The sequence below is a fragment of the Taurulus bubalis genome (genome assembly GCF_910589615.1).
Source record: "Taurulus bubalis genome assembly, chromosome: 3".
In the NCBI taxonomy this organism is placed as follows: Eukaryota; Metazoa; Chordata; class Actinopteri; order Perciformes; family Cottidae; genus Taurulus; species Taurulus bubalis.
In genome coordinates this window covers 24,313,013-24,333,076 of record NC_136591.1, presented here as the reverse complement: position 1 = coordinate 24,333,076, position 20,064 = coordinate 24,313,013, and the positions used below count along the sequence as shown (strand labels likewise).

The 20,064-nt window shown below is 40.0% G+C and overlaps 1 protein-coding gene across 2 annotated transcripts in view; it reads right to left on the bottom strand.

Moving 5' to 3' along the window:
* sgk1 (serum/glucocorticoid regulated kinase 1) overlaps positions 1 to 20,064 on the bottom strand; it is a gene marked incomplete at its 5' end in the record, with an annotated part of 31,441 nt that overhangs the window by 4,504 nt on the left and 6,873 nt on the right. The window contains 2 exons of one of the 2 annotated variants that reach the window (XM_079215026.1): positions 8,378 to 8,441; positions 10,763 to 10,978. In XM_079215026.1, the coding sequence (XP_079071152.1) occupies positions 8,378 to 8,441; positions 10,763 to 10,978 (280 nt within the window). Of the gene's footprint in view, positions 1 to 1,806; positions 1,880 to 8,377; positions 8,442 to 10,762; positions 10,979 to 20,064 lie in introns of those variants that run through there. The other variant, XM_079215027.1, reaches the window with a different exon arrangement.

Sequence of the window (20,064 nt, the reverse complement as noted above, 5' to 3'; positions counted from 1 at the left end):
TAAATAGTTGTTATTCCATACCGGTGACTAATGCCACGATCCCTTTAGATTTCGAGTAAGTCAGGACAGACTTTTCTTTTTCTGTTTTGACGGTCATGATGTGATGAGTTGAAACTAAAATATAACTATAGTGCTGTTGGCTCGTTGCTTTATAACAAGCTAGGGAGGAGCTGCTGCACACGCCCACACCCCCTGGTGGGCGTGATCCTCTGCAAACACTTCTTTCAACCAAATGGATCGTGAGAAGATGATCGATCCTATGCTCGGCCAATCAGAGGCCGTTGCGCTTCTACCGCGTCATAGCTGCACCTCACGATGTGCTTGCGCCGAACAAAAAACTAAATGTTGAAAAAAAATAAAGAAGTGATTTACCACAACGGTGGAAAAGCAACACCATGGCAACTTTGCGTAACATCCCACATGTCACGCAATCTGAACGTGTCACCAAGACAGAAAGCTGTGAAAACAAATCCTATAGGGTAATGATATCCAGATGTGTCCAGTAAGTGTCATATGGCGACCCTTGATGTAGGAGTACATAATATTAAAGTATAAAAAGAACATGTAATTAAATTGTTCGAAAGGGTTCAAGAGATTCGGGATTATTCTCCAAGCTCCTGATCATTTTCTCAACATTGTATCCATGCTCCCCGTCTAACCCCCTTGAGATTGCAACCTTGCCTTGTAGAAATAATCTTCTTAACTCGGCCTATCGGCTTCACCACTTGGCTGCTTCTCAGTTTAAACGGCCGGGAGTGACGCAGGTTCCCCTGGTATACAAAAGACGAGAGGGAGAGCCTGAGCCGGGGGAGGCCCCATGCCAAGAAAAAAAGACGCTGGTAGTGGAAAAGTACAGACTGAGAAACTTCTGAATGCATCCAACTCAGTCGAGAAAAGAAAACACAGATCAGACCCACAATCTGTTTCGACCTGCCTCTCAGAAGCAGTGGAAACACTCTAATGTGATGTTCAGAAGGAAATTGTGGAAAAATGATCCCCCTTTTCGTTTTTTCTGCAGACGAGCGCTAGGTATGGTTATGTAAGGCACATATATTCAAGTTGTATCATCATGCCTGAGTGGAATGAAAGTATGCAAGATGGTATCATAATGGTTTTTGATAATCGTGCGTAAAAAGGAAGGACAGAAAAAACTAGCTACGGTTTTTTTTAAACAGTTTATAGAAAACAGCAGAGTTGGAACAATGCGAACAATCAACTGTAACGTTGATGCACATTACAAACAAAATACAACAAGTATAAGTGTTGCATAACAATTCGCAGGTTCCTTAATTGCCAAGAAAACCCCCCACTCAAAGCAGTATGTTACCATACACCATACACTTCAGTTTCCAGAGAACACAAACACACCTTTAGGATCTGAAGGGGTTCTCATGTCACTGCCTGCAGCGCCAAGCTGCAACAACAAGTTGCAAAAAGAGAGTTGCGAGGGTTTCTCTGGCATTTTTAACAGATTCCCTTACCAGGGAGGCTTTCCATACATAAAAGCTCATAAATCCCGGCCAGGGGATTATGGGGTGAATGGAGGCCCCCCTATGTCTGTCTGCCAGCGCTTTCTACCCAACCACAGACGAGCCAGACACAGAAAGTAGGTTAGGGAGCTTTAGCTTCACCCGGAAAAGAGAAACTATAAATATCACAATACAGGCTTGTAACTGCTGAAACATCATATCATCGATTGACCTGCAGTTCTTTACAGGAGTATGGCTCCCATAGGAATATTAGAGACTTTTTTTTCGAATGGGGAAACGCATCGCTCGGTTTAAAATGAATAGGCAGGCTACTTACACGTCAAAGCGGTGGTTTTGTCTTTCATAAGGGCGCTTTATTTTCCGAATCGCAACAAGGAGTGAGGCTAAAGGTTCCTCGGCAGGCAGGTAATCGAACTATACCGCATTCCTCCTCTTGAAGATTTTCATCCTGAAGATTTTTTTCTTCTCTCTTTTCAGGGCGGAGACGTCCCGCCTCTATTTCCTTCCACTCTCCACTTTGGCGTTTCATGCGCGGCTGAATGAGTTTCCCTCAGGGCGGGGTACGTGCTGCCTTCACATGCTACTCATAAGCTCCTACTTTCGACTTCAACCATTGGGAATATAGACCTCACTTCAATTTAATACACAATTAACACGCACATAATACATTTGTTTGATTTATATCGACAGCTGCTTCCCCCCTGCAACACAATGGATAGGAAGGTATTAACACAGGACACTGATGGAGTTTTGAGCCAAATAAAATGAGGTATACTGGAAATAGAATCAATCCGCATGATTATTTACACCTTATTTACCATTTCACTAGCCATTAGTTAGTTATTTTTTCTCGCTTAGCACCTCGTCATTCATCTGCACTTCACTTGAAACTGCACCTCTTCTTATTTGTGACCTTTAAATAGCATAAAGGCAAAAGTCATGGCTTAAAGTTAAAGGCAAACATTTGGTTTACTTGAATTTTTTTTTTATTTTGGCAGTGTTTTTCCACAGCCTGCTAGCTGAGGTCATTCACCTGCAGAGCTCCGAATTAAAAAGTAACTCAGATTTGGAAATTCACTGAGTTTCCTTTTAATTCAAAGTTTGGAAGCTGCCAACAAGTTGAAACCATATTAATGAACTCTTGATGCATTGCTCTGTGAGAGAGCATATTGATATAAATGTGAGGACACCAGTTGCAAAGCATGAAGGTATGCACAGGTTATGCATTCAGAAAAACGCCATGTAAATGTGCATCAGACCAAAATATAAGCAGAGGATGATGAGAAGAATATCTCTTAACCAGCAACAGATCTAATGGAGAGCAAAAGTATGCATTTGTGCTCCAGCAACAACGAGCAGAATCGAGATGGTGAAAATGCTGAGCCAAATACAATTAGCAATTAAGGTGTGTACAGAAATCAGTCAGCAATATGGCGTGTGAGTGAGTGAGGTAGTGACTGAGTGAGTGAGCGAGAGAGAGTATTACTTCTGACCCCTACCCTCTTGCAGAAAAGTGTGTTCATTGTGCATGTGTGACTCTGCAGTTTTTAAATATAGCCTCAACTTTCTACTGCTGTCTCTGTTTCTCCCTAAACTCAGGTAAAATCTATTATTAATCTGTCCCCAATAGCCACTTGATTCAGGCACACACACACACCTACACACCCAAAGCTGGAGGGCAAAACAAACCTGCTGTCTCTCTCTCTCTCTCTCTCTCTCTCTCTCTCTCTCTCTCTCTCTCTCTCTCTCTCTCTCTCTCTCTAAAACAGAGAGAGGGAGAAAGGGCACATCAGGTACATCCTAAATTCCCACAAGGTGTCCAACACACTTCTCTCCCTGCGCTAAAGGGGAACTGTTTTATTATTTCTCCTTGAGACAGTACAAGTTGCCGTCCTTCAACGTTCATTCATTTATTTAATCTACAATATCTCACAACTGAACGCTACAGTAGCAATCCATGTGGGAAGACAAGCAAAATCTCATGAATCACATACTGCTTTCTTAAATGATAAGAACAGTTTTGACCTTGAAAACTTGCACACAGACGTACAGAAGGAAACTGGTTCCAACGAGCAGCTACTTTGCATTTTCATCCAAGTAAAAACAACTGAAACATGTGACAGGTAAAGATTAAAAGTGACCATGAGGAAGACGTTACCTTTGCCAGGATGTGAGCACTGCTCTGTGGTTATACCCCAGGATGAAATGAGAGAGAGGTGTTACGGTACGATCAGGAGAGAAAGAGAGAGAGAGAGAGAAAGAGAGCGAGAGCATCACTAACTAGAGATCCACTCCGCGTTTTTCCTATCTGGCCCTCTACCCCTTTTGGATTTGCAGACTGTTTGGGCCCTGAACAAGAGGAGGCTCCACAATACTTAAGCTGTGTGTTTGTTGCCTTTCTATGTATGTGAGACACTGGTCCGTTATGTAACCCACTAGCATTGACTCACTCGCTCTCTCACACACACACACACACACACACTTAGGGGGCCATTTCGTGAAAGGACAAGGAGAGGTTTGGCTGCTGTGCCAGAGGGGTTGAGGTGCAGGATATTAGAGTTGTAGTAAAAACACATGCTCCCTCAGCCCACACACATACAGTAGACACGAAGAGTAACATATCCCCATATCCACGCTGTCTTCAGGCAGATGACATCCAGCCCTTAAATCCCTTCATCTCTTTCGTCCACCATTGTCCGGGGTTGATGGGGACTTTTATGGCTATGGTTGATCTGCCGTTGAATGTGAATGAGCCTTGGTGGTGAGAAACGAAATGACACCATTACGTCAAGGTCTCGGCCATTCAGAGAGGACAGCTCTGCTTTTATTTTGTGTTTGGCTAGCTAGGCTACCAAACAGTTTGGAATTTGGTATTCTCGGGCTTCTGTCTGTTAAAGGTGACTGCTGGTCTTTGTGTGTGTGTTTGGTAACACATTCTTTGTTTAGGTCGCAGAGTTTTGTAATAATTTCCTAGAAATGAATTGATTTATTGATTGATTGATTGAACTTTCAATTGTTTGGAAGCACACTACCAATTATTCAACTCTCAATTGCTAGCATAACCTATAGTCAATGCACAGCAGGTCATGTTAGTTAAAACATTTAAACATGTTAGTTATCAAATTAAACATAAAAATCAGGGCTACAATAATATATAATCCCGATGTACAACCGCTAAACACAACTCAAACAATAAATAGGATTAGGGGTTAGGGTTAGGGCTTAAAGGGCTACCAAAAGCACTTTGTTTCAGAAGTTTGTCTCTATTTCCTCATTAATATAAAGAGAAGTTCTTTCCAGGAAACGTTGTAGAAGTCTCGTAAGTCAACAGAAAACTATGAATACACAAAAAAGACTTACTATTTCTCGGAACTCTAGGTTTTAAAAGCTAAAATTAAGAAAGTTAAAAAATAGTTGTAGGGCAATTGTATGCCTTTATTATGTAGCTACACTAGCAACATGCAACAAAGGTACAGAAGGACGTGAAGTGGCGTTCTTCACCCAGAGGCCACCTGGAAGCCCCAAAAAGAGAGAGCCTTTTTGCAACGAGTGGCAAGAATTAGGCTATTGGATTAAGGCTAGATTTAGGTTGTGATGGAGGGAACAGGGATTATGTTATTGGCAGCCCTGGCTTTGAATACAGCACACACACCCAAATCTGTCCAAGTGCAAATCTTCAGGGTTTAGTGGAAGAAAACAACATGTGCAGGCGATCCTCTCAAACTTGTCTCTGGTTTGGGAGTGTCTTGAAGGATTATTAAGTACAGTTTGTGGACATTTGCGTGTGTAGGTGTGAATGCGTGCCTGCATGAAGGGCAGGTTGACACAGGTGAGCGATGTGTCATGAATGAGGAAGAAAAGAGTAAACAACAGCTTCGGAGATGGAGCTGCAATCTTGATATTATTTTCACTGACAACAAAAGAGAAAACACGCACACACGCTCAGGTTATGTAGTCACACGTCATATGAACTGAACATGTTGGCATCTCAGGGAGAAGAGCACTATACAATAAGACAGCAAATAAATGCTCTTTAGCAAGAGGATGAGCGTACATGTTTTAATGAGGTTATCCTCAGCACGTGCTCTTGGATACATAAGCACACAGGGAGAGAACACACTGTTTCTGTTTGTTCCTCTGTGAAATTGGACAGCCGGAACTCTACTCCCTCTAATTATTATTATTATATCCATCCCTGGAACTCCGCCATTGCTCTCTACTGCTCCTTCTGTCACACACATCACTGCATCACTGTAAATAACTCATATGCAACCAACTTTTTTTGTGCTCCGAAAGCCACTAATTGCTCAGCTTGGAACAACAGGGTGTAGCAGCATTACCGTCGAGGCCACAGAAACAGCTTGTCACCAGCTCAGCTAATTGCTTGGATGTCTTTCCATGTGCCGAAAACTCCCACAATTAACGGGCAGACTACTCCCTGTGAAAAACGTTTTTATCAGAATATGGGTGTTGATATAATTTGTTTGTTGTCACATGTCTCTGAGAGTTGTTCCAGCAGGCAGCATGTACCTAAACATTTGCAACAAAGTTGTGTTATTGCAGTAGCACAGAGGGTACTTGCACTTAGAGTATTTACATGTCATGCTTGTGTGTAAAATAATAATATATTACAGTGTAATACAATATTATAGATTAAACTACCCAACAGCATAGAATAAGAAAATTAGCTCCACCTTGATGATCTCCAACAGTAAAATACTACTTTCACATTAATGCATCTTTAATAACAATCCAACACTTCCGCAATGACGGCATTATCAACCAAAATGGTGTTATCAGCTGTAACCGCCCCATGAGAGCAGTGCAGCAATGCTACTTTATTAGCTCTGAAAATCAAATTTAGCATTTTTAGGTGAACCTTTCAATGCAGGACTATTACTTGTAAAGGAGTATTTTTACACAGCAAAATCGGAAGTATGAAATTAACTGTGTTAAAATAGTGTTAAAATCAACACTATGCCAGTATTTATATAATCCACTCGGGTTCAGAGTTCAATTTACACTTTGGATAGTGTTAATATTTTAACTCTCACAGTGTTGTCTTATGACACACGAAAGAGTATTTTTAGTTTGATTATATTATTAAGTGTGAAGAGAGGGCATGTGAGCCCTTTTTACTGTAATTTATCTCCTTGGAGCAGAAGCTGCTTTTAGCTGTTTATCAATGTTTATGAAATACTGAGGCAGTGGGAAGCTGTACTGCTCCTTTCACATCTGTTTTGACCTCCACTTCATCTCAGCCCTGCATCAAGCTGCGGACCACATCATCTAATATCTGGGCCGCTTATGACTACGAAATCACATTCATGGCTAAGCCCAACGACGTGTTTTGCTTCATTCTACTTTGAGATCCGCTGGTGTGCCGGTTTAACGTTAACGAGTGACTGCGTCAACTGAACCAGACCGGGGGGTTACGGCATGTTTCATCACTTTACGTATTTTTCAAAGCAAGTCTGAACTGTAACGGAACATAAAGTAACTTTAACGCCAATATACACAACCCAAAAGCTGACTAGCTTTCCATAAAACAACTGGTGGGAGGAAAATGAACACGCTGTAGACATCTTAACGCTGATTGGTCAAGACTTGAAATGTCACATCAGAAGGTGTTTTATTGCAAAGATCACAATATCAACTTTTCTCCGTGTCTCACTCCAATCTCAGAAACGCTGGGCGGCCAGTTGAACACAGCAGGTATGTGAAATGGAAAGACCGCAAAATAACCAGATGTGTAGATAACTCAGTCAGGAGTGCATTGCGTTAACTCACCGAAACAACCCCGACCCCAGAACTATTTCATCACTGCAAGTGCTCAACTAACACCAAAACAACACTGTCAACTCAAAATGTTTTACACTGGAAAATGAACACTAAGTATCACTACAGATGTTGCTGTGTATGTTGCAGTATTGCTACTTTTACTTAACTTCCTCCACTGCCCGTGACAAAGATGTGCCTATTATCCAAAAGTGGAAAAGAATGTGTCCTACATTAAATAGCAAAATAATGTTATAGCAATGCGTTCAACATTAAATCAGCTAACTATTATAGTTTAAATATGCACATAATTATATATTTGTTTGAGTCCAAAGTAAAGGAAAGTGTTGCTCAAAATGATATATGGTGAGCTCAAACACACACGTGCACACACTCACCAGTGAGCTCACGCTAGATTCCCAGCAAAGGTCAAAGTTGCAATAAAAAAAGGAATTTATAGGCATGAGACGCACACATACTGTGGACTTTGATTGGGATTATGGTTTGTGGCACAAATAAGGGGCATGATGGAAAATTAAAACCAGTCACTAACAGTCATGTTGGATATAAACCAACACTGGTCTCTCACTCAGGGACAGAAACACATAGTTCTGCTGCAGGGAGCGACAATAGTTGTGAACAGTTGTGAGAAAGGTAACAGTGTGATGATGATCAGCGCTCAGTATTATGTCTGTAACTACTGTTTTGCTCTCCAAGCCAGTTTCCACAAAACAACAAAGTAGGCATCTTGGTTTACGAACAACAGTTATTATCCCGGCAGCTCAGAGGTTGGATTAGAATGGTGAGTTGAGTTAAAGTTACACAATGTGTGTGCAGGCTGAATCATTTTGCTCCCACAACCATCACATTTGGATGGAAAGAAAACAAGAAACAAGAAAGAAATAGACAGAGAATGAATGAGGATTTTTTGGAATGATGGTGCAAATAAACAAAACGGCAGATAATAAAGAGAAATGACCCAGAATGGCGAGGGTTGACGGAGAGAGATAACAGAGGAAGGAGAGAGAGGTGTGAAAGATCGATAGAAAAGAAGGAAAGACAAGAGGAAGTGGAAGAATTCAAAAACACAGGTTTATTTAACGACTTACTGTTGTCGCCAGGGCAACAGTAGCTGTCTGGGTCTGACTCATTGTGGTAGTACAGGTCCATCGCCTGGGGGAGAAATATGGCAGTACTTAGTAAAAACAAATGGAATATATGTATATATGAGACAAAAATGCACATACAAGTATACATTGAGTATTAGACACACCCACATGGCAATTTGAGATTCAGACTGTGGTTTCAATTCCATACAGGCATCAAATAATTATCTCAAAGTCTATAATGCATACTCATTAATAACTGACCTGACACGTCAGGCAACCCACTGACTTTCTTGTGAACAGCCCTGCAGATCCGGTTATGGATATTTTCTTGTTTGAATTCAGTTGAATTATGAAAGGTGTTTTCTGCATTGTGGAACTGTACAGCCCTTAGGCTTGTACTGTTTTTTCAAGTCCTCATTAGATGAATTAAAAAATAAGATGGCCAAGCTACAAACTAGGCCAGTGGTTCACAATCTGGAGGTTGAGACCCCAACAAGGAAGTCCGAAGACAAATCTCAATGTGAGCATTTAAAAAGATTTTTTAATCTTAAATCTTTTTAAATGTGAGCATTTCAAAAGATTTTTGCTACACCAAATTATTATTTTTCTTCTTCATGTGAAACACTCGAAAAGATGGCCGGTTGAACTGGTCACAACTGAACAAACAAACACACAAACTAGTTTATAAATCACTGATCTAAACTGCTTAAGCTCTTGAAAAGAGTAACATTTTCAAACAGCAGCACTCTGAGTCAACATTTTTTGAAACCACTGGTTCACATCCAGACTTATTCGTGTTCCAGTTTTTAGTTTGTTCCCCACATGACGTGTTTTAATGAGGCTGGGTTTCCAGGGTGAGACTGCATTAAATCACTTGAGTCCTGTGCTGAAAGCGGTGAGAAGCCTCTGCTCTAACAAAATGACGACACTGCATTATTGTGCTTGAGTGAGACGACTGAACGCCAGGATGAAAAGAAGATGAACTGCTTCTTGAGCTTGTAAGCTAAGTTCACTGTGCAAGTGCAACATACCTTCAAACTGTAGAGACATAAGAGAGTTTTAAATGTTTCTCTTAATCTCACAAAGACAACGTGTGAGCAGTGGTTGATTACTTAAGTAAACCCACAAATGAACGTAATAATACTCCATTACAAGTGAAAGTTCTGGATTCAAAATCCTAAGTACAAAGGGGACTCTGCTCAAATCTTTTTATCATCTTTCATCATCTCTTATCCACACTGTCAGATATGAGTTGTCCTTGATGTTATAGTCACTAATGGACTTTTCTGTATAAAGTACTTTGCAAGTATTGCCGTTAAATACAGTCTTAGCCTATAGTTTGCTCTTCCACGTTGCAGCTCTAAAAACTCAGTATTCAGAGAGTGAGACAAGCTGAGGCATGTGTGTGTGCGTGTGTTTAAGCGTGAGAACACGTTGTGTATCCATTCAGAGGTGATGCTTTCAACAATATGCCTGCATGCAGATGACATGGTCACTTCATATCCATGTAAATATCAATATAGCTGACAGCAGCTTTATCTATCCATCGTTTCCTTTATATTTGCTGTCACGCACGCACGCAAGAGCACGCGCACACACACACACACACACACACACACACACACACACACACACACACACACACTTTCTTTGGGGTTGTTTATTGATTCAGGATAGAGATCTGATGGAGTCGTATCCATAGAGATGGTGAATCTAGGCTTTCTGTTTATTAATATTTAATTGTGGATTTATGTTTCCAGAAGGAGACAGAACATTTAGGGTTGTTAAAGCAGAGGCAAAGAGGGAGAGAGGGAGAAATAGTGTTTTGTCCATGTGAAGGTCATGGAGAAGTAGAGGATTGTTTGACTTCACTGTGAGTCATAAGATAAAGCACATTCAACATAGAAGAAATCACTAATTCTTATGTTATATTCTGCATTACCATGTTACTAAGGCATTACACTGTAAATGATCTCTCAGACTGGTTTGTAGCAGTCGTTTGGTTAGACCAAATGCTGCTGATGCCATAGGGTTATTTAAAATAGCTCTCTGAATTACAAGTACTGTTCCAAAGGTGGGTCATGTTTTTTTGAATAACAATTCACAGTTTTGGTCAGTACTAAAAGTGGTTTTACTACACTGCATATGGAGAAACCTGTGGCCTCACTAGATGTACTCTAAACTTCGCAAAGAGCTCCTTTAAGTTACTTTCAAACAAGAAACCACAATGTAAACAATCTGTTATTGTAGATGACTAACATCTAAGACTGGGCCTAAAACCTCCACCAAGAAAATACATAAGTCCCCTGCTTTGGGATCCAGTGATTACTGTAATAAATGAGTGTTTGCTCCCTATGATTGAATTAGCTGTATAGGCTAACCTACCTGTGTGCGTTGACGTGGCTGCCAGGTGTCCTCCAGGGTGTAGCTGATGTAGGGCCCACTGCAGATGGAGCACTCCAGCATGACAGGGCTGGCCAGCAGGGGCGAGGCGTTGATGCCCCACGACGGACAACCACTCAGGTGGGCGTCTGACTCTGCTGCCTTCTGCTTGCCGGTACCATCGGCGTGATGGCGAGCCAGCATCTTCCACTTTCTGACCTGTAAGCGAAGATAAGTGAAGGTGGGTTTTTGCAATAGTTTAAAACTAAGTAAAGCAAACTGCCACAATTTGAGTCAACATGTTCACTTTGAGGGACACATTTGCATCACAGGAGGCGGTGAGTAAGTTCTCAGCTTTGGGAGAAATCTCCTCTCGTGTGACAGCTGCAACTGACACACCCTCCTGAGGACTTTTCATCACAAACGCCTCTCCTCAATCATCCAAAAAGCCACAAAAAAGGGGGAGGGAGGACAAGGGAGGACAATGTGAGACACAAGGGGCAAATTGTCAGCTGAGATCAAGGTACACACCTTGAGGATACCAAATTGCACACTGTAGTTGGATATGTCAGTGACCCAGAATGTTATATAAGGCAAATGGTGTCCTTGGCACGCAGAGCGGAGAGGTTCAGTGACTGCAGCCATTTCAAATGAGTCTTATCAAGGCCTCTATCAGTGGCTGCTGCTCCCCTGGCCTCTACATTAGCACAACTTGGCATGGGGACATTTGTGTGATAGAAATCGTGCGAGTGCCTATGTGTTAGAGTCCAAAACTTGCAACTCTGCAAAAAAAAATCCCTGTGCAAGAAAGGTTGCTCCCTTGACTATAATTATAGCTCAGTGGTGGAAGGACAGAATGGATCTAAACAATTGCAGTCAGTCAAACACAATATGATACCATTCCGTCACAATGCTGTGTGTGTGTGTGTGTGTGTGTGTGTGTGTGTGTGTGTGTGTGTGTGTGTGTGTGTGTGTGTGTGTGTGTGTGTGTGCGTGCGTGTGTGCGTGTGTGTGTTTGTAAGGACTAACGCTATCTGTGTCTTCTAGGAAATCTGATTAATACACTACCATTTTGCCAAGATTGTATTCGGTCAATACATATTGCTATTAAAGCGTTAAAGAAATACGAATTTCACTTTGTTTGAGAAATATGTTTATTGGCTTTATGATGGAAAGATACTGAAAAAGACGGATCCCACTTTCATATTTGCCTGTTTAACATTACATTTCATTTAGCTGACACTTTTATCCAAAGCGACTTATAATAATGTTTATTTTATCTGTAAAAAAAAATATAAAATGGCACTATTTCCTGGCTCAGAGCAGTTGCCAGGCAACAAATGGAGACTCATGGAAGTTACTGCTCTCAGGCAAATAAAACTACTTTCGACACATAACTGTCCTCCAAACAACAAATTGTCATTTTTATGCTTCGGTTTTTTGACAGAATAAAACAACCAAGATATAATATGTTAATTTGTGAGCTACATAAGCGCTGTCAGGAAGATTGTGTTACCTTCGGACTCGGACTTCGTTCGATTTTGGTTGCACAAGTGTTTATTTATTTTACATTTAAATTACTATATTCTTCACATCTTGCATACTAATGCAGCTATTTATTCAGTTCAAATACATGTTTATAACTGGTCTCAGAAGGAAATCAAATACCTTGGTATTTGGTTAACCCACGGTACTTGTGACTTGTATAAAAAAAACTGACATTTTAAACACAAAAATTGAAGAAGATCTAAGTAACTGGTCAACACCCCTATTGAATTTAAGTGCAAGAATTGATATTATATTATTATATTATATTATAATATTAATTGTGTCCATTTTACCTAGATTACTGTATTTATTTATGTCTCTACCAATTAAAATCCCAGCCAGACAATTCCAGGATTGGGACAGACAGATCTCAAGATTTATTTGGAACGGAAGGAAGTCACGGGTTAAATATAGCATGTTAATTATCAGTAAGGAGAGAGGTGGTATGTCCCTTCCTAACCTTAAAGACTATTTCTATTCTGCCCAACTAAAAACAATAGTTCTTTGGTGTGATAATGGCTACGAGGCGAAGTGGAAAGAGATGGAATATGAATGCAAAGGTATCCCAGTATAAGTAATGATCACAGACCGCAAACTTATGTTAACTTATCATGACCAACTGCACCCCATTGTCTCATTTACCCTCCATACCTGGTTTGAAGTTAAAAAGCAATTCAATTTGTGGAACCATTTAAGAAAACTCAGATGGCTGGAATATGATACAGAATTTAGGCCAAATAATATAGATTCTAGATTCAGGTATTGGACAAAACAAGGTATTACAGCTTTCTGCACAATAATGGAGAAAAACACATTGCAAAGTTTTCAGGCACTGAAGGAAAAATTCAATTTGGAAAAGTTGAATTTTTTCAGATTTTTACAATTACGGCATTATTTTTTTAAAGAAATTCGGAAACATGAAGTAACTATAGAACATAATGAAATAATACAATTAGCAGTACAGGCATACACGAGTAGCTCTAAATCAGTAATTTCAAAGGTGTACCAGGGAATTACAAAGAGCAGAGGAGCTACCACAACATATATCAAGGAGAGATGGGAGAAAGAACTAGAAGATGAAATACCCAGTCAGCAATGGGAGAATATGTGTGAAACCGTGTTCTCGACTTCCTGTTCTATGTACTGGCGTGAATTCAGCTGGAAGAACCTTGTTCGTTTCTTTATTACCCCCAAAATGAAATGTTACTTAACTACAACAAACCATACATGCTGGAGAAATTGTGGGGAAGGGACAGCGAACCACCATCATATCTTCTGGAGCTGCCCTAAAATACGAATATTCTGGGAGAGTACTTGGACAATGATGCAACATATTCTAGGGCAACAGATACAATTTACATGCAAATCACTTTATTTGGGTGATCTACCAGAAGAAATAACAGGAAATGACAGGTACCTCCTAAAAATATTAACATAGCAGCAAAAAAAAAAGCAATCACTCGTAACTGGTTACAAACCGACCCACCCTCAATAGAAAACTAGAATGAAATAATTAAAGAAATCCACAAGATGTTTCTGGATTTTGTTGGCTCGAGAAGCTCAGTATCTCTTAAAAAGACAAGAACTATGTTTCATCATGATGCAACCCATATATATATAAGTTTAAAACTAAGTTAATGAAACCCTGTGAATATAACATTTTGAATATACATTTGTATAATATATCTGTATGTTGGATTGAATTCATGGTCGACACGATTGACTGACGATGCTTTTGAAGTGTTGCATGGCTGTTTGATTGCTTTGTTTTCTTATTTTTACTTATTTACCTGCTTACATTTTTGTATTTGTTTCTTTCTTTATGGCCCACTTGGCCAGATGCATGGTTACTTCCTTATATTCTTTCTTACTTTTTAATGTTGTTTGTTTGTTAAACTGTAAAAATGCCGAAATAAAATATCCAGAATTAAAAAATAAAAATCAAATACATGTTTATGAATACATAAAGTACATACATATTTACATATCTATTGCCAAACGCAAATTGTAAACATAAATGAAGTCTCGAACAAAGTGGATGTATCTATGTGTAGGTCATAAACAATTTTTCTCTCAACAACACCTCATCATAGTTATGTATGTGCAGACCCATAAACTGTTCTTTATTAGGCTGAACTGTACATGTTTAGCATGCAAATTATTTTTTATTATGTGGCCTCTTCCTGAACCTTCCCGGAGAAAGAACCATGCATTACTTCAATGGGTAAGAAAATATGTGCACAGGAAGTATAACACATCCTGACACCTATATGAATGCCATCTGCAGACTCCCTTTTCTCTGAACTCCTTTCCCTCCCCTTTGACCTGGTTTTCTGTTGTAACCCTTTAAGACAACAGTGGCCCTGCTATATAGTTATGTTGCATAAGGCCTGTCCTATATACAATGTGTCCTTTCACCTCATAAACTCAGGAAGTAATATAATACAGGGACATTTTCATACTACAGCCAGGATGTAGACATCAGCCACAAAATCCATAAATCAAGAAGTAAAAACATCAGACACCATACCAGACTTCATCCGACCCCTTCCTTCTGCCTCCTCCACTAACCTCTTCAACTGCCCTTTGCCTGTTCTGTACACATCATCTTGTAAGGATGTACAACAACAACAACAGTGTCCTAGTCATTAACAGAGTTACATAAAACCTTTACCTTAAGAGTTGCCCTTTACTCTCATACAGATGATCTGCAGCCGTAAAATGTAGTTATGTATGATAAAGCTGCAACTGAAAACATGCAGCAGTACGACTCACGACAACACTGAGTATACTGTAAATACGCATCATGCTAAACATATGCATAATACATCAGAAAAGGTTATGCATAAAGACCCTTTGTAGGGTAGACAAGACAGCACTGACATAGAGGTACAGAGATCAGAAACATAGTGTTTGAAAGAATATATTATTTGTTCATCTATCCAATCTGCCAAAATATGATAATGTGATAAGCTTTTCTAAACTGGTATTAAAGCTGCTGTATTGCATTCTAAGGTGTTTCTTATTTTGGGTTATTAACTAGCATATGACCCCTCTTTCCTGCTTTTCCCTCCCCGTTCTCTACCAGCTCTCCTTGGTGTGTTCCTCTAACAAGCTGTGTGACGGCCCACATATGTCTGAGGATCAAAGAGTAATGAAATGAGGAGAAGGCGAGAGAGCATCGGTTGGGGGGAATCATAAAGTAGAAGAAAGGGAATGAGGTGCGAGTGGAGATATGGAGACAAATAAAAAAATGTTTGAAATACAAAAAGATAAACAGATAGAGTGAGAGTGAGAGATATTCTTACACAAGCTGTCCCATTCCCTGGCAGAGATAAGACTTGCTCATTAACACCAAGGTCACTGCTCAGTCTTCTGCTTTTCTTTTTTGCGCTTCCTTGATCGTAAATACAAACTTACAAAACATAAATAAATACTGTTCAGAAAAAGAGAGAGCGGAAATCAACCTGAAAAACGAGGGTGAGCATCTAAGACAGCAGGACGGAGAGAACTGCATTGTTTTTGTTGAACAGGGGAACAGACAAAGCAGTATGTTTGGGATATTGACCCCAAACTGCTGTGAAGGCAATTTCATCCTTTGGGGTCATATTTTGACTCTTTTCATAAATCCGGAGGAGCGTTGAGGTCAACCCTGACTCAATAAGTACTGACTAATACTCCTTTTCACAGTCATCCAGTGTACCTCAAGCTCTGCAATTTTTCTTGTAGATGAAAAGCTGAAGAGCCTATTTACTCACTGCTTGGCCTATTATTGTTTCGTTCATCATTGTTCTGACAGTAAGCCTTACCTCCTGTCTCACTGAGATAGACAAACATATCACATTACATGAGCCCAGTTTGACTAAATTGGCCAAAAGGTCAACGTTAGTACACTGACTAAAAACACTGCAAATTAAATTCACATATTGATGGCTCGTTTTATTTGAGATGTTTGAGGCTAACTACCTAATTTGATAAAGGTTACTGGGTGCCAACTTTCTCTTAAATAATTGAATTGGATATTAATTGCACAGTGGTGCTTTGATCTAAATGCTAATGTCCTTAGGCTAACATGCTGACAAATACAATGCTAACATGCTAATGTTTAGCAGCTGGAAACAGCTGGTATAACATGCTATTTAGCATGTGCAACATCTTAGTTTAGCATGTCAGCTGCGGCTGATGGGAATGTTGAACACAGTGACATTTTAACGTTTTTGTATCTATTATATTTACTTCTGCAATTGGAGATCAGTTCTAACTGTCCAGTCAAAACACGGGTTTCACAGCATACCAATACACTCATTTTGCATCTTGCCTATGAATGTTAGATCATTTCTCCTTTTTGTTGCTGCATGACGTTGAAATTTGTTCATGGATTTAGGATTTAGCGCCACAAAACCTTGAGGTTGACTTGAACTGGAAATGGAATAAAAGTAAGAGCAATGGGTCTGAAGCTCAGAACAACCAAATGCAGTATTTAACCAAGTACAACTACAACAGCTTGTTGTACACCGGTAATGCCAATTAGTAAGCATATTGTCTACGTGAAAGCAGATCAGGTCAACTTGAGGCTTAGTTGGTGAGTGAGAGGCATAATACCCACAACCTCAATGCACTAAGAAGTTTCAATAAAGCTGAGTGTGTGAATGGAAGAAACAAAATTACACTGCATAGTCAAGGTGCTGCTGAGTCTCAGCAGTTTCTTGGCGTTTGCTGTGGAACATCAAGATGGAAAATGGGATTAGCCGGGTTCTCAGGGTAGATTAAAACAACCATAATTCCCAATTTCCCCTACAATGACACCGGGAAGGGAGGATACTGGTGGATCTCCCTAGGGTGCAAATTAAACAGCATGTGTAGAAACCGATACAGAATTAGTTACCCTTTTTTGATTCTTGAGAATATCCAAATGACTGATTATTCACTAATATTCATCCTATATTATAGTCCATTTCAGTCAGTTAAAATACCCATCTATCAGTCATTATCAGTTGTCCTCACAGTTAACCCCTTTCTTCACTGAACAACCTGAAAGTCTTATCAATAATAAAAATCTGTCACTTCATCACAACCACCCCCCTTACATTTCAGCACTCACCATGCAGTCATGCAGATCTCTCTCTCTCTCTCTAAGTACACAGCATGCCTGGGTTATCTGTATCAAACCAGACAGATTAGACAGGATGGCTCTTAACATCACAAACCACCTGCTTCACTTTTCCTTCTTCAGCTGCCCTCTAGTTTATTATAGCTGGGGTGGGGTAAAACACAACAAAGCTATCAAACATCCAAGGTATGAAGTGCCTTCTGTATTTATCGCCTTCTTTGTGCTTTGGCAGAGAGAGCCTGTATAATGTTGCAGTAGCAACAGAAACAAATACATTGTGCCATTTTGGGGTGCGTGTATACATCCACTGTGAGCAAAGAAGAGAAATCATGCAAGAAAGTGTATTACTGCAACCACATTCTTCCACTGCCAGAGCACTTGGCTTTGGAACAAAAGAACGGCAAAGGATTAGTAGTTTCCCATTGTTACGTGTAGATTAAAACTGCTTTCCAGAGCCTGGGATGGTTTCCTCATTTAAACTTTTCTTAAATAACAACAGGAAGAGCAATGAATGATGGCAGGAAATTATCATGCTTGTAAAGGAAAAAGAGCATGACTCCAATAGATTTAAAGGCAAGGTTTTCAACAGTCAACCAGCTGACTTTACCAGTATTACCAGGAGGAAAAGAAGGAGCTGGAAGTGTGCCAGACTGATGCAAACTGACTTCATACCAACGCTAAGCTGGCACCTCACCAGTTTCATTAATAAGCGCAGAGTGTGAAAGACTCAGGGGGTTCTGACTTATGGCGTGAATATGAATATGTGCTGAGGTCTTTAACAAGGAGAAAAGAAAGTTTTGAGTCAATTAGCTAAATTGTTTAAAAGAGTAAAACAGAAGTTTGGAATGAGAAGCTTTTCTCCGTGGTATTGGTACAGTATGCATGACAAGCCAACCACTTGGAAATAGATTTTTTTTCTCCCAGTACTCGGTGTGTAACTCTTTGTACCAAATATAATTGGAGCTTGTAGGTTGATCCTCTTAATATCTACTTATTCCCAATACAAGCTAAAAACCGTATTTACAGTTATGCAATCAATGGCAGATTCAAGTTCTTTTAAGAGGTAACCTGTTTGGCAAGTGAGGTGAGAACTGAGTTCATGTTTTCACTGGGGGCACTTAGTTATCAACACAACAGCCATGCAATAAATCATACGGTTTTGTTTAGACTGTGTCCGAGAGTCTATAGTCCTTTTGTAGACAGCTGTTTGTTGGTTTCATGATACTGTTTCTAATATTGACTTGAAAAAACACAAAATCAGCCGAAAATATTTTAAACCCAGAATTCACACTTTTAATTCTAACAATTGCTGATGATTAGAGTTCAGAATTTGAGTCCTTGCCTTGAAAGTGTCAGCAAAGTGCCATTAAAAAGTCACCAATGTCAAATATGACACACAAGTCATGAACCATTAGCTTCATTAAGAAGTGATCTACTTCCCTCTCAGAGGTAAGACACCTCACAGATACAATTACGTCAAGAGCCAAAGTCCGCAGTTCAAAGTCCAACAGAAACATGGAGATTATTTTTCTAAGAAGACAAAGTTCAAAGTTATTATGTGGGCTAAAGTTGTGGGCATTTCTGTTTCTAAAATCCCTCAGATTGTCATCTGATTATAGCACCTGCATTGCATTTGTACTTGTTATTGACTGACAGACTCACTCGACAGGATCTTTGAATTAAATCGTCCACCAGCAATTGTCTCCTCCCAGACTCATTCACTCTCTCAGACACAATCCATTCGCATTCGTGGAACAGAGCTTAGCCTGCAGGGCCTCGTCACTGCCGAGGGAGAACAAGACGGAGATTCGTCACCGGTCGTCTCCCTCTGACTTATCACTGTGGAGAACGAACCGGTACGGCCAACTTCCACACGAGAAACACACTTTAAATTTCACTGATTATCTGAGTTTTTTTTTTTTTTTTACTGTGAGGACAAGGTATAGAATGATCAAGCTTTTATTTCCTGTTTCCAGCTGTCCACCAACACATGAACAAAATGAGCTTACCTCACAGACAAATGGGGCTGCTAGGAATTCATACAGTTGTTCAACCTCTACTCTGCCTCCACTTTTGGCTGAGATCTAATCAATAGTCGACAACACAGGCTACATTGGGAGTAGATGGAAATTACTGTTCTTCCTCGACACGCTTGGCTTCTCTCATCTCCCTGGATTTCTTCATCCCCAATCTTTTTCATTCCCTTCCTTCCTTCCTTTCCCCCTTTCTTCCTTCCTCCTATCCTTCCCCCTCTCTCCTTTTCTCTTGCATAAATACATTTAGGACAGTAAACACAAATGGACAGAGCGGGTCAGGCCCTTGTGGATAAAGTCGGTGCTTAAACCATACCAAATAAACTGACAGATTAACAACACTTCCACATGATCCATACGCAGAAAATGGCCATAAGGAAATGAAAATGATGCCATTAGCAACTTGGGAAACGACTGATATAATTCACAATATAAAAATAGAATATAAAACAGTGATTTTGCAGTTTTATTGTTCTCTTGTAATTGACTAGATGAGAAATTCCAGTCGTAGTTTGATTACAACATGCGATCTAAAGTGTCTTCTGGAGTTCTAGTGAGATTCTAGAAAAGTACTGAAAGTATGAGATAACAACATCACAGGACAACCATCAGTC